The 15118-nt window shown below is 47.5% G+C and overlaps 1 protein-coding gene across 2 annotated transcripts; it reads left to right on the top strand.

The window, feature by feature from the left end:
* The first annotated feature begins 5826 nt into the window (after positions 1 to 5826).
* On the top strand, positions 5827 to 14426 carry LOC114083931 (phospholipase A and acyltransferase 2-like). Of its 2 annotated transcripts, XM_071617029.1 has the most exons (5): positions 5827 to 5903; positions 6336 to 6436; positions 8975 to 9083; positions 11833 to 12101; positions 14143 to 14426. In XM_071617029.1, the coding sequence occupies exons 2-5, from the start codon at positions 6428 to 6430 to the stop codon at positions 14236 to 14238; spliced, it is 483 nt and encodes a 160-aa protein (XP_071473130.1). In that variant the 5' UTR covers positions 5827 to 5903; positions 6336 to 6427; the 3' UTR covers positions 14239 to 14426. The 2 variants fall into 2 exon arrangements, with proteins under 2 accessions (XP_071473130.1, XP_071473129.1); XM_071617028.1 differs by lacking the exon at positions 5827 to 5903 and having other exon boundaries at positions 6092 to 6436.
* The last annotated feature ends 692 nt before the right edge of the window (positions 14427 to 15118 follow it).

Here is a 15118-nt window from a genome sequence, read left to right as displayed (position 1 = left end):
CTGTGTCCTTTTTCCTTTTTCCCCATGATAACTTCTTATCACTTTATTATTTTAATTCCTGCTTCTTTGCCTTTAAAAAAATAAAATAACTTCTGTTCTACATGGATACAAAACTTTATTTTATTTATATATTTATTTATTTATTTATTTTTATGAGGTGCTGAGGATCGACCCTAGAGCCTCTCACATGCTGAGCTCCCAGCCCCTTGCTGCTTTGCCTTTTCATGTGCATTTTAAAATCATCTTGTTCAGATCTGCAGATCATTCTGTGGGGTTTTGTTTGGCATCTCACTGGCTCTGCAGACCAACCTGAGAAGAACTGACCTTCCTGTGATGGGTCTTTGGATCCAGGAGGTGACGTGTCTCTTCATTTATTTAGGTCTTTGCTTTTTTTTCAATCAGAATTTTGAGTTTTCAGTATATGTGTGTTGTTAGATTTGTGGCTGAGTATTTCATTTGTTCAGTTATTTACAGTTAGCTGTAGGTTTTCGTAGATGGCCTTTAAAAGTTGGGGAGGTGATCTTCCAGTTCTAATTTTCTGAGATTTGTTGGATTTAGACCATTAGTGACACTTTACCAACTATATTTTTAATGGAAAAACAATAGTTTATTGTCATTTTCTTATTTTATGTGCTCATTCATAAATTATAATTATACATGAAGTGGGGTTCATAGTGACATATTCATGTATGTAGGTACCATATTTCCCTGGTATTTCCCCTCCTCCTGTTTCCCTTCCTCTACTCTTCAGGATTTCTTTCTATTTGTTTGTATTTTTTTCCATTGGTGCTGAGAATTTTTTAACATCTTGAATGAGTGTTGAATTTTGTCAAAGGCTTTTGCTGCATCAGTTAATATGACCATGTGACTTCTGTTCCATATGCTGTTAACATGGCATATTGCATATTTGATTTTCAAAGATCCAGCCACACTTGGGTTCCTGGGATCAAGTCCATGCGGTCATGTTGGAGTGTTCCTTTTGAAAAGAGCTCAGTTTGATCCTCTGATGTTTTTTGAGGATTTTTACCTCTGTGTTCATGAGAGATGTTGATCTCTGGGTTTATTTTTTTAATGCTCAGCTGTCAGATTGGGATCTTACTGTAAATGGATGAGATTTCCTGAAATAGTTTCATGGAATGTTTCCTCCTCATTTTTCCAGGCCAGCCATGTAAACCTGGATCTTTCTTTTTCAGTGATTATAAACAAAAATGCACCCCAGTCAATACTTGTAGAGCTATTCAGAGTATCTATTTCATCTAGATGCATTTTGGTTGTTGGTGATATTTAAGAAATTAGTTCATTTAATCCAAGTTGCTCAATTTTAATTGTGATATTATTTTTTCTCATTTGATATCTGCCAGACCTTGTCTGAAAGCCCCTCCTTCACTCTTAACATTGGCATTCTGTGTCATTTTCCTTTATGCCTCTGTCAGTCTCACTAGAGGTTTATCTTTTGCTCTTTTAGAAGAACCAGCTTTTGGAGCTACTGATTTTCTCCCTTTCTGTTGCTCATTGTACGGATTGCTGCTCTTATCTTCATTTCCCTTCCTTCTGACCCGTTTTGCACTTATTTACTCTTTTCTAACTTCTTCAGATGGAAACTCAGTATCCTGACTTTCAGTTTTCTGCATTTAGTTCTAGAAAGTTCCTTCTCAGTCCTGCATTAGCTATAACTAGCAGATGTTGATCTTCTGCATTGTGATTTGGGGTCATTTAAAATACGTTTTAGTGTCCATGGAGAATTCCTATTTGATACTTGGGTTATTTAGAAGCATGTTGTCCAACTGCAAGTATTGGAGATTATTCTTGTATGCTTCTGTTATTGAGTTCTAGTTTAATCCTCTTTTTGTGAGAAAGTATATGTTGGACGATTTCCAGTTTTTTAATTTGTAAGGTTTATTTATTTTTTCATTATCTAGAACAAGAGCACATTGCATAGGTTCTTGGGCACTTGAAAGGAGTGTGTGTTCTGCTGTTGTGGGTGAAGTGGTCAGTGAATGTCAGTTAGGTCCGATTACTTGGTGGTGATGTTCAGTTCTTCTGGGTCCTTGATGGTTTCCTCCCATGAGGTCTATCAGTTATGTGAGAGGAAAGTCAAGTCTCCAACTGCAACTATTTATTTGCCTATTCGATTTTTCAGACTTTTTTTCCTCCACAGTTTTGAGGCTGTGGATGCCCACATACTTGGAATCGTTGTATCTTACACACAAGGATTTAACATACCAGATCAGAGACAGGCATCCCTAGGGAGACCTACTCACAAGGTTGGCTGTAGGCTGAGTCTGGGAACTGGGCAGGTAAACCTTGCCCTCAGTGATCACAATGACTCACCATGTCTAAACCCTCTGTATGAACAATGTGGTCTACACTGCATGCTGCCTGCCTTCTGGGAGTCTATGGCTTCAGGACATGCCAGGCAGAGAGGAACTAGGAGACTCTCCCTGGACTGAGACCCTGGACGTCTACACTGGGGATCTTCTCAGGTAGACAACCCTCCACACATGTTGTCCCAATTCATTAGTAAGGACTTGAGTGATCCCATGTGAGTCCACTGGAGAGGCTCCTGGAAGCTCTCACCTGGCTTCCTCAGGGCGTCTCCCCACGGGCCTTTTCCTCTGCCCATCTTGCTTTGGGTCCTTTGCTTTAATAAATCTTAGCTGTGAGTGTGACTCTATGATGAGATCTTCTTCTTTGAACCAGTAAATATCGAGTGGCCTCAGGATGCCCTTCTCCAATAGCTGAGGCCCTGACACATACTCAATGAAAGTATCTAATGTCCCCCAACAGGAGGTCAGTCAGGAGACACACAGTTGTCCTCAGAGATGTGGACATCTGATTCAGGTGCTCTCCCGCCCATGATCCAATCCATACAACTACAGGAGGAGGAGGGGTGAACTCTCTCCTTGTGGAGATGCAGAGATTGGGACTCAGAGGGTGGGGTGATGTGCTCAGGTCACTTGTGTGCAGAGGCTGAGCTGGACCCTCCCCTGCCTGTAGCCCTCATGAGTCACCCCAGGGCCCCACTCTGTTCCTCATTCCCCGCCTCTGTCCTCACTCTCAGCACTCCACCCAGGGCACCTCAGCATCACGAAACAATTATTTTTCTATTCCTCTTCCCTCTTCAGGTCTGATCTCATGGATGAGCTCTCCCTCCCCAACCCTTATTCTAGGCTCCCCAATATCAAAAGAGGGGTCATCGAAAGTCCTCCCGCTGCCCCACATTTCTTCTCTCAGCCCCACAGCCTAACTGCTGCCACATCCAATCGCAAAGTCTAGTCACTGTAGACCCCAGGAATCTCTCCTGATTCCTTTCCTCCACCTCCTGTCTACTAACGTAATCAGGGCAGTTCCCTTCCTCTTCCACGACCCCCATAGCCTCCTGCCTGCTTCCCCACCTCCTGTCCCTGCTGCCCCATACCCAGTCCCCAAGACCACATGCCCTTCCTCACCAACACTTCCTCCCTCCCTCCCCTCCCTGGGCTCTGCCCCCAGGTCCACCCAGGGCCTTGACCTCCACTCACCTACTGCTCCCTCTGGCCTCTGCTCTTCTGCACTCCTGGGTCTCCCTGCCCTAACCCCCTCCCCATGCCCACTCCCCCTCTTCCCATTCCCATCCACACACCCTTCCCACAGGCTGCCCTCACTGCCCTTCTGGCTCAACTGGCCCTCTCTGGGACCCAGGTTTCAGAGCCCATCATGCAAGGAACAGGATGGGCCACAATTCCCTGTGCCTGTCTGAGCTCCCTCCAGCCTCCAGGAGGAAAACTCTCTCCCTGCATCTCCAAGATCCACCCCAGGGCTTGACTTGGACTGGAGCAGAGCCAGGCCTCCTGTCCATCTTCTCCTGCACCCCATTCTGAGGCAGCCTGTCCATCAAGCCCCAGCAAGGCTGACACAGCAGGAGGAAGTTTCTTTTCCATCTTCAGCTGCCTAAGGTCATGGCCAGGGCACTGTGAACAGAAAGAAGCTGAGCTCTGAGGCTGAGCCTCTGCCTATATGAAGACAAAGGGCAGGGAGTTTTCCCTGCGGACAGGGCAATACAACTCCCACAACTTCCCTTTTCCAAGTTATAAAACATGCCCTCCAGGAACTGTTCCATTTATAATGATTATAGGAACCTGGCTTCTTCCTTTTTTAATTACCATGAATCAGCTGAATTCAGCCCTGCTTAGAACTTCTCTAACACAGAAAATCAAGGTTAGGCACTTCATGAATCAAAAGGGTGAGGCAAGAATCATTCTGAATGGGGAGGAAAAGCTTGTGGAAGAAAGAAGAGGAACACAGTTATTCTCTGAGGCTTGGAGAGACGCAAACTCTCCTCACAGAGAGGCAGGCAAGGAAGAATTAGCTCACCAGCCAGAAGCCCAGAATGCAGGCTGAGTGTGGACGGAGTGTGAGCCCAGGACCCCAAGGCCCAGATACACGCCTTCTACAGCAGGGACCTGTCTCCCTTCACACGCCACTCTCAGTGCCTCCCCTCCCCAGCCAAGACCCGTACTCAAGCCCCATGGACACAGAAAGGAGCTGTGCACTTGAAAAGAACTCATTGTCTCCCACAGAAAATCCACTCTCATATAGTAGTAGAATTTTTATATAAGCTTTCAAAATCCAAGCTAGCACAGCTGCACACAATGATGCACAGTTGCAATTCCAGTGACTCGGGAGGCTGAGGTAGAAAGATCTCAAGTTTGAAGCCAGCCTTGGCAATTTAGCAGGACCCTGTCTCAAAATAATGAAAACTACAAAGTGCTGGGTCTGCAGCTCCTTGATGCGGTGCCCAGTGTTCCCAGCAGGCTGGGCCTGGGCTCTGACTCTGCCCCATTCTCTGCCCAGGAGGAACACACTGGCCCCCTGGCCTGCTCAGCGGCTGTAGGCACCAGCTGGGGACAGGCAGCATTCCAGCTGGACCCACCTTGGTTGCTGGCTCCTCTTACGTGGCTCCTGGGCCTGAGTTTCTGGCACTGATCACATGGGATTAGCTGAAGAGCTAACCGTCCTGCACAAGGACTGTGGACTTGCATTCACCACCACCCTGCACACCCCAAGTTCTCCCTGTGCTCACCTCACCTGCCATCCCTTTGGCCATCAGTGCCCCCCCACCCATCCTACTGCTCAGGACATGGGGCTGTGATGTTGTTAAAAGTGGCTGGCACTCATCCGTAAAATGAGACCCCTTGGTTCACTGTCATCCACCCAAAGATGTGGGGACTGCCCATGAGGCTCTGGACATTGGTATCAGCACTTGCTTGTTTCACTTTCTCTCCTTTCCCCCTGATACTTGGGGATTTTTGAACATTCCCCTGACCTGAGGGAATCAGCTGAACCTACCCCCACTCTCTCCCTTCAGAATGAGGTTGGGAAAGTCCGTAAGGAGGGTCCCACGCAACCCCGAGGACATTGGCATGGAGATGCTGAGAGAGACCCCGTGTCCATAGGAGCAGCATGGGCTGTGGAATAGCACGTCTACAGTGACGCTGTGGACCCTTAAGTTGGAGTCTGCTAGCTGTGGTTCCAGTCCCCCTGTGTGCGCACCCACAGCCCTGTCTTCCTGAGAGCCTGAAGAGGGCATCGGGCTGGTCCTTGCTTCCTCCACAACCCCACAGTGAGGGTGCTGAGCTGCTCCCGCTCTCTCCCGCCCCTTGCTGTTAAGAAGTGGGTGTCAGAAGACAGAGACTTATTAGGGGCTTGGGTGGGGTAGCACACTGGTGTCTAAAGCAGCAGCTCTTCACACCAGGGAGTAGGGGTTTGGGTTTCCTGTTGGGCTACACTGAATGCGCTTCCGACCTGGGGGGGAGAGGAAGGGGAGGGTTTCTTTCCATCCTTCTGGCCACGCAGGCTCCTGGGTTTCCAGGGTGTGGAAATGCCTCTGGTGGCCTGTTCCAGGTGGTGTGGTTGGTTTGGAAGTTGGTGGAAATATTTGCCTGTTCTGGAGATGTTCGCTCCTCATTGTGGGGTGTGTCTGTGTCCTCAGAGCCCCTCATTCCTTGAAATGCTTCCCTCTGGCTGTGCCCCTCCCTCCTGCCTTCCCACACCTACCAAGACATGGGTGGGTTTTTTGGTTTTTGGTTTGTTTTTTTTTTTTTTTTTTTTTTTGGTTTTTGTATTTCAGTATCAGCACTTGCTTGTTCCACTGTCTCTCCTTTCCCATTGATACTTGGGGATTTTTTTAATGTTCCCCTGACCACAGATGTCAGCAAATCCTCCTGAATGCACACTGGGCTCTGATCTCTCTCCCCTTCAAGTGATTTCCATATCTAACTGTCTCCGGCATGTGTGCCCTGCATTTGTTGAAAGATTAAAAATTTTATGTGACCTTTGTTTTCACCTAACTGAAGGCTTGGGTAGGTGGAGTTACAGGAAGACGAAAAGCTAAATAAAAGAAGTCTGGACCTCCAGCCAGCAGCACACAGCACTTCTGGACAGAAGCATGTCTTTGGTGAGTCCCCAGAAAGGGTTTTGAACCTTTGATTTTCAAAGCAACAGTGACAGTCTATTATCAGAAATATGTGTGCTGTCCTTGTTGGCTCCAGCTCAGGTGTAGAGGGGACAGGGGAGAGGAGGGGGCAGGTGGGCTGCAGGTCTGGGGCTCTCGCACAGTAGGAAAGGAACCCTGGTTTGGGTCCAGGAGCCCAGAGGCTTCCCTGCCTCAGCTGCTGTGTGGGGTTTGGTCTCCTGAGTGCTGGTTGCCTCCTGGCACCTCGCTGAAGGCTTTTCTTTACCCAAACCAGGTTTCAGGAAACACCTCATTGGGACGGGGTTATGACTCAGTGGTAGAGAGCATGCCTAGCACACGTGAGGCACTGGGTTCGATCCCCTGCATCACATAAAAATAAGCAAATAAAATAAAGGTATTGTGTCCATCTACAACTAAAGATTTTTTTAAAAAATAAGAAAACGGGCAATGATCTTCCAGGTAAGATCAGAGGAATTCTCGAATGATGGAGGAGCATTTAGTTTCCAAAGCATTTAGTTCTGTTGTTTTAATTTAATTACGTTTTCAAATTTATTCACAGTAATATGTGAATGTATTTGCCTTGTTTAAGAAACAAAAAGCAGAAAGTCCAAGGGACATCAATAGATGGGTTGGGAATAGGGAATGAGGGAGAGGTGATAGGGAGTGACACTGCATATTATATTGCTATATTGGTGCATGTGTGTATAGGCAACAGAACACTCATCATTATGTACGAATATAATGCACTCGTAAAGGGATGTTGAAAGAGAATGTTAAAAAAGAAAGAAACCAAAATCAAAGTGGAAGCCCTGAGCATGAAGAATCAGCCCTTCTCCCAGACTCCCTGTGTTTTCTCTTCCCTCTGAAGCGATTTGCGGTACGCTCTGCCAGATGGTTCTACTCACCTGTATATAGCTCCCTTATAAGTGCTGACATGTAGCTTTATGTTTTGTTTTGTTTTGTTTTGAGAGAGAGAGAGAAAGAGAGAATTTTTTAATGTTCATTTTTTACTTTTTGGTGGACACAACATCTCTTATTTTTTTTATTTTTATGTGGTGCTGAGGATCGAACCCAGCGCCTTGCGCATGCCAGGAGAGCACGCTACGGCTTGAGCCACATCCCCAGCCCCATGGCTTTATGTTTTATGGTGGTTTTTAACTGGGTTCCCTGAGTACACTTCATCTAGATATACTTGAATCTTTCTCATTACCTAACCGTGTTTCCTAGAACCAATCTGTTGTATTTCAGTACATGTGTGCTGATTTTTTTTCCAGTACTAGGGATTGAAATCAAGACCTGTGCAAGCTAGGCAAGTTCTCTCTATAAATGAGCTACTTCGCAGCTCTTTTTAATCTTCATTATGAGGCGAGGTCTCCTAGTGGCGCAGGCTGGCTTTAAACATGTGATCTTCCTGCCATAGGCTCCCAAGTCACTGGGACTACAGCCATGCCTGAGCACTGCCAGCAGTCATTACCTTTCTGATGCACCAATCGGCCCACCTTGGGTCAAGCTGACTCCTGATCCTTGCTGCCAAGGACTTGAACTCCCAGGAGATCTCCCACCTCCTCCAGGCAGCTGCACCCTCACTTTCTCTGCAGCAGCTCAGCTCTCTGGCAGGGTGCATTGGGCCCAGAGGCCGGGCTCAACTGAGTTGGGGGAGGGCAGCTGGTTGCCTCAGTGTACTTTTTTCCCCATTTTTTAATTGGGGCGTTTTAGTTATACATACAGATGGGATCGCTCCTCAGTGTACTCCAAAAGTACAACTCACTCATGGGAACTTCAAAGAGAATCCCTCCCCCTCTGACTCCCAAACACATCCTATCTTTCTTTGCCTTGATTTTGGCCTGGAGCACAGACTCCAGCTGCCCCAGTTTGTCTGGGACCTTCTGGGATTGTTCAGGCATAAATGTTGGAAACCCTGAGACTCAGTTTCCCTCTGGCTTTTCTACTCTCTAGGAAAGTCACCTAACCATCCTAAGACCCAGTCTTCTCGTCTGTGGAGGAGGGTGATGGTACTTCTTACTCGAATGATGATGGACAGTGGGGTCAACTGTTCTGCAGTATTTAACACGTTGGGCTCTGTACGTGGGCGCTCTGTACCTCATAAGCATCACTGAAGCCCATGCGCATGGCTGGTGGCCCTTATGATGTGTTTTGGACCTCCTTGGGAATCATATCGACATTTGCTGATACAAACATTCTCTGCGCATAAAATATGCTCTCTGCAGCTGGTGCACATCACTGCCCCACACTCCTGTGCTGCAGATCTACTGCCATAGTCCCTCAAAGACACACTTTCCATCTCCTCCTTGTCCCTGAGCACCTTTCCAGGCTAGCAAGCACATGGTAAATGGAGAGGAGAGGTTTCCCTACTATGTGAGGAGAGGTCTCTCCTCTCTGACTCTTACAGGTGATGAGCACAGGGATTCTGTAGGACTGGGTTGGGTCTTCTTGCAGGTCAGGTTTTAGAACATTCCATACAAAGGCCCCCTTTATCTGTGTCTGATTTTTCTGTTGCAGGACAGAACAAGTCCAAAACCTGGAGACCTCATTGAAATTTTTCGCATTGGCTATGAGCACTGGGCCATCTATGTGGGAAAGGGCTATGTGGTCCATCTGGGTCCAACACGTAAGCATGGTTTCTCTATTATACATAAGGACTGAGATCAAGAGTAGGAATGCAGGCACAGTTATGTGCTGGTCCTCACACTGCCTGGCAGAGCAGGCTCTCAATCAGCACTTACTGAATGAATCAGCTCTTTGCTCTGGCTGTATCTCTGCTAGTTGTCATTATCAGTGAGTTCAGGGAGAATTGTTGACCTGTTTCCATTTTAGAGTGCATTCAGTCCCAGTTGATCCCACTGTAGTTGAAGAGCATCCCTCCAAAGGTCCAGTCCCCTGTGTCTGTGGAGTTCTGCAAGGTCAAACAACAGTAGCAGGAGTTGATCCTTCCAAGAGTTTATTCCTGGCTGCAGAGAGCAATGGACAGGTGTGGGCCTCCAACCTCCCCAGGGCCAGCCTGGAATCCTGCTCCTCTGCCTCCTGACTGTGTGACCTAAGCATGTGGCTTCACCTCAGTCAGTTGAGCTTCACCTCAGAAGAGCAGGGATAGGGATTCCTGTCTCCCAGGCCGTGAGGGAGAGAAATGAAGGAGGGCAGGGAGAGCCTGGTGCAGGGCCTGGCCAGGTGTGGGCCTCCTCCCTCTCTGGCCCAGCATCATGGCTTTAAGGGACACGCGGACATGCTGGAAACTCCACTCACCTGCACACAGTGGAACACTGTCCAGTCCTTCAAGTCACTAGTAGAGTGGTGTGGACATGCACCTGTGTGCACATAAGGAAGTCAGTCAAGTGAGAGACATTGAGACCTTCTGTGGCACCTACAGCAGCTCACAAACTCAGAGACTTTGAACAGAAAATGACAAAGAGCTCAGCTCACAGCAGTGCTCACCCTCAGTTGTTAAAGCATCATTGAGGGAGTGCATTTGTCCCTGAGCCTGGCCACTAGGAACCTGCCCCCCTTAGGCTGTGCTGCTGCGGGTGCTCCCTGATTGGTGTCTAAGCCCTGGGACAGCAGCAAGGTCCTGCTCACAGCAGGAGAGGGAGGTCTGTCTGGGTTAGAGCTGGCTCTGGGGAAATCAGGACAGTGTCCAGTTAGGGCTGCATGTGTGGGCCCTTTGTTCTTGTTGGTTTGTTTGGTTTGGTTGAAGCCCTGGGGGTTGAATCCAGGGTGCTCTAATGCTGAGATACACCCCAGCCCTTTTGAAAATTTCTGTTTGCGCACACTCAAGATTACTCATGGTCACCAAATGTTTGTCCTTCAGGGGACCTCGTAGATGGTAAAATCAGGACTCAGCAGATCCTTCACAGGGTTATGTGAACATAGTTTTGGTGGCTTAGTGCTCATAGAGGTCATCTGAAAAGTGTGTCTTCCAACAAACTTCACCTCTTTTGAGAATACACCCCATATAAGAATGTTGTTATCACAACTAGGTGGAGAATAATACTAAGTGCTTGGAGAACACTCCACAGCCAGGTCTCCAGGAGCCCACAGTTAATCAATTGATATGAGGGGCATGTCCCATGAAGTACCTGGATCCATCATTTAGATCTTTAAGGTTCCAGGTTACCACCCCATGTTCATAGTCGTCCTGAGCCATGCCTGGGTGGAGGGCTACTTACCAGCGGCATATTTCTATAGTAAAAGTTTTGGCTCCTTTCTGTGCAGCAGTTAGGCTATTGCCAACCCTTTTGTTATGGAGTTTTGAAGCTAAACTGCTTATGTCAGGCTGTCTTCCCTGAAGAAAATTTAATGTGTTGTTCGAACTTTTTTCAGGCCTTGTAGAATCATTGGTCATAGATTTTTCTAATTCAGAGATTTCCACTTAAATAAAGGGCATGCTGACGAAAAATAATATCCAGTTTCTTTTCATGATCAGCTTTGGAGTTTCTTGAAAAATTCAATTATGTAGGAATGCTTTATGCATAATTATCTCAAGGTGAGAATTTGATTGACATTTCAAAAATCATATATTGTTATTGGGGGTGAGAGATATCCCAGGTTGCAACATCCAGCTCCCTTAGGTTGGAAACCTTTGTATATTTTATTAACACAAATAATGAATAATCCAACATGAAAGAGACAGAGAGGGAGTGTGTGTGTTTCCAGGTAGATCCATTACCCACCACCAGGTGTATTAGGAATATCATGATTGTTCTGGGCATCTTGGCATTGGCAAAATGTCAGGTGATCAATAGTGCTTAAAACGGGGGAAATCATAATACATTTTTATACATGTGATAAAAATTTTCACAAATTCTATCCCCAAATAAATATGATCAACTCCTTCTCCAATATGCTGTGAATATTGGTCTGTACCGTGTGCATGCACACCTGCCCTCTGCCTCATGTAATGGTACTACAGAAACACTCCATGTACTCACAGAGATTCCACTGATTTCAACTATGGTTCTAGTTAGTTTCTTAATACATATTTGAAGGTATAGTTTTCACTTTCTCATTTTAGTTCTGATTCCTTCAACACTGGACTCCAGGACCTCCCATGTGAATCATATGAAAGGAATTAATGATAGAGCAAATCCAGGACATGCCTGAGTCAGGCCCCAGGACAGATTTTGGGCAGGGAGGAGGGGGGCACAGCAGTGAAAGCATTGCAGCTGTCCTGAGCCACCCCTGGGTGGAGGGCTGCTTACAGCACTGCTCCAGCTGGGAATGAGTGAGGGCTAAAGACACTCATAAGGAGAGGAGGCCACTTTCTGAAAACCACTTCTCTCCCAGTGTGCAGTGAGGCTGTCTGGACTGGGGCCAGCTCGGAGCCACTGTGGCCCTGCCCAGGCCTGAGTCCACTGTTTCCACAGGTGAAGCGGCAGGAGGTGGTGTGAGCGGCTTCAGTTCCGTCGTGGGTAACAGAGCCATAGTGAAGAAGGAGCTGCTGTCCGTGGTGGCCGGAGGAGACAAGTACCGGGTCAATAACAAGAACGATAAAAAGTTTAACCCACTGCCACCCAACAAAATTGTCCAGCAGGCAGAGAAAATGGTGGGGAAGGAAGTCCACTATTCAGTGACTAGGAACAACTGTGAGCACTTTGTGAACAAGCTACGCTATGAAATTCCCCGCAGTGACCAGGTGTGTCCTCAGCCTGTGTCCCCTTCCCTGGGACCAGACCATTCCCCAGCTCACAGGGTATGGGCACCTGCTGAGGGCTGGCAGTGCAACCTGACTTGGAGATTTCCCAGCAGCGGGGGTCAGGGAAGCTGGCAGAGTGAGCAGTGGGGTCCAGGAGCAGGGGACCCTGGTCATGTTGGGCCCATTTTTTCTGCACAAGGACAACAGGAAACACGTGAGCTTTCGTGGGCCAGCTGGTCCCTCTCCTTGCTCTGCCAGGGTCGCTCTATAGCCCGAGAGCAGCCATAGACTCTTTGTAAATGAATAGGCGAGGCTGCGTTCCAATAAAGCTTGATTTCTTTTCATTTATTTACATTTTTAAAAATAGGTGACAGGCTAGATTTGACCTATGGGACATTGGGTAGCAAGGCTTAGTTTAAAAGACCTTGAAGTGCTGGGTCTGTAGCTCAGTGGCAGAGCACTTGCCTGGTGTGCACCATACACACACACACACAAAAAAAAAAAAAAAAAAAAAAACCTAAGGAATATTACATCATCATTATTATTATTTTATTTAAAGACTGCCTTTCTTTAAGTTAATTTGGGACCACACTAAGTTGCTGAGTCTGAACTTGAACTTGTAATCCTCCTGCCTCAATCTCCCTAACCACTGGGATAACAGGCAGGTGCCACCATGCCTCACTGGAGGCCTCTCTGTTGCGGGGTTTGTTTTCTTGAATCTTCCCTTCTTGGTGTCCAGGGAGGTTTGACCTTGGCCTGTGCAACACAGATTCAGGACAGGGGAGGGTTTGGCTCTGGTGAAGAGGAGAGGTGGGCGGGGAGAATCCATGCCTTCTGGAAGTGAGGGCTCCAGGCTGGAGCCCAGGCTTAAAACTGAGAACTGCCCGTCAGCTCAGGCACTGGGGTGCAGTGAGACCTGCTTTGTTGCTGTGACCTTGCTGAGTGGGTACCCTTCCTGTCAGCTGGGAGGATAGACTCATGTCTGGACCCAGGGGAGGTGTGCTGGTGGGGTGGGGTGGGGTGGGGAAGTGCCTTGTCCTGCATCTAAACCTACTTCCAAAGTTGTACAGAAGCCACACGGATCAGTCCCCACACCCGGGGCTTTAGGGGTGCTTGGCTCTCTGCTGTGCTCCTGAGGGTTCAACTCAAGAAAGGCTGGTGCGCTTGGTGGTGGCTGTGCCATTTAATTTCTCCCTGGGGTCCCTCTTTGGGAACATTTTCTCAAAGGTATCTCGATGACTCGCCTGTCTTCTCCCTCTCACTCCTCCGTTCCCTTCTGACCTGTCTCCATAGGAAGCTCCTCCTCTGCCCGTCTCCAGCTCTCTTTCTCGTTCTCTCTCTGTACACAGTGTGCTGTGAGCCCTGCAGAACTCTGGGCCCCTAGTGACACTGTCCACACTCTGCACTGATAGACCACTGGCAACATGAAGCTCTGGCCCAAGGAACATCCCCTTCAAATACCTGCTTGAGAAAGATCTGACTGAAAAAAGAGTGTGCTAATTTTTCCCCAAAACAACAGCAGATAACTCTTGCAAGGCCTCCGTGTCTTAGTGCATTTACTAAAACAGGCTTTAAATAGGAATCCTTCCTCTGGCTCTCTGAGATGAGATGCAGAGTGAGAGGTAGCAAGATCACGTAGGCCTTAAAACTCAGAAGGGTCTTTCTGCAAAGACTGAGAGGGATTCCTTTGGAATTATTCATCAGAAAAGCCAGGGCCTCCTGCCGTCTCCATTGGACAGTCCAATTCCAACCTCATTGGTGCCAGGGAGAACTCCAACCGGCCTCATTGCCTTTACTGGGTCACCCTTCATCACTTTTTACCTCCCTGACTCTAGAGACCCCCACTTGCCCTCTTCACCCTTCTCCCCATCTCCGTTTGAATCACCCATCACCTTCCTGCCCATCGTGTTCCCTCTGGGATATGGTGAAGAGGACAGGGATCATGGGTCTTTCCTGAGCTACAGGTTCCTTGCCCAAGTATCTCTGCTCAGACTCCTGATGTGGAGAGTGACCCAATCCTCCCTCTTCTCCTCTATTGCAGGTGATTAATGGAATCATCACGTTTGTTACTACGATTTTATTTGGTGTTCCAGGACTCGTCTTCAGGGCAGTGGCCAGAATACTGCGGAACAATTAATAACTCTAAGGCGTTATGTTGGCGGCACCAGTTAACTCTGGGGGATTTGAGCAAGCTGGTTTACAGATTTCACTCTCTTTTGTAATCATGAGCACTTGGTTTAGTAAAGCCGAATCAAAGCACAGGAAGCCTTTATCTGAGGGAAATGCTGCTAGCACAAATTCTATTAAAGACGAGATTGCACAATATCATGGTCTCAATGTTTGTGTCCCCTCCCACCCCAAATGCACATGTTGATTCTCTAACCACCAATGTGTGCTCTTCAGAGGTGGTAGTGTAAAGTGGTCACTAGGTTTAGACAAGGTGGTGAGAATAGGACCCCCAATGTGGGTTAGTGTCCTTAGAAGAAGAGGAAGAGGAAAAGCAACCAGAGCTCCCTTTCCCTCCCTCTGCCATGTGCAGCCTTATGAAAAGTGGGCCAACTGCCTGCCAAGAAGAACCTCTCTGGACACCATGTCTGCCCCACTTTGATCTTGGATTTCCCAGCCGCTGTGATTTCAATTTAGTTTGTCCCTTAGAAATCCATGTTGTAACACAATTCCCCTTAAGAGGTATTAATTTTAAGGATTAATCCATTCATGTGGTTAGATAATTACTAGATTACTGGGTTGGTGGTCTAGTAGGTTGTCTCAGGATGGGTTTCCTATAAAAAGCACCTTGGCTCCATGTCTTAGCTGCTCCTTGTCTCTTTCTGTGTGATTCCTGCAATGCCTCAGGACTCTGCCAGCAAGAAATCCATCTCCAGGTGTGGCCTGTTGACCTTGGACCACACCATGAGCCAAAACTTCTTTTCTTTATCACTTACCCAGTCTGTGGTGTTTCATTTTTAACAACAGAGAACAGACTAAGATACCAGCCTCCAGAGCTAAACTGTGCACAG

Source organism: Marmota flaviventris, chromosome 9 (genome assembly GCF_047511675.1).
Source record: "Marmota flaviventris isolate mMarFla1 chromosome 9, mMarFla1.hap1, whole genome shotgun sequence".
Lineage (NCBI taxonomy): Eukaryota > Metazoa > Chordata > Mammalia > Rodentia > Sciuridae > Marmota > Marmota flaviventris.
This window is presented reverse-complemented; position numbering and strand designations above follow the sequence as displayed.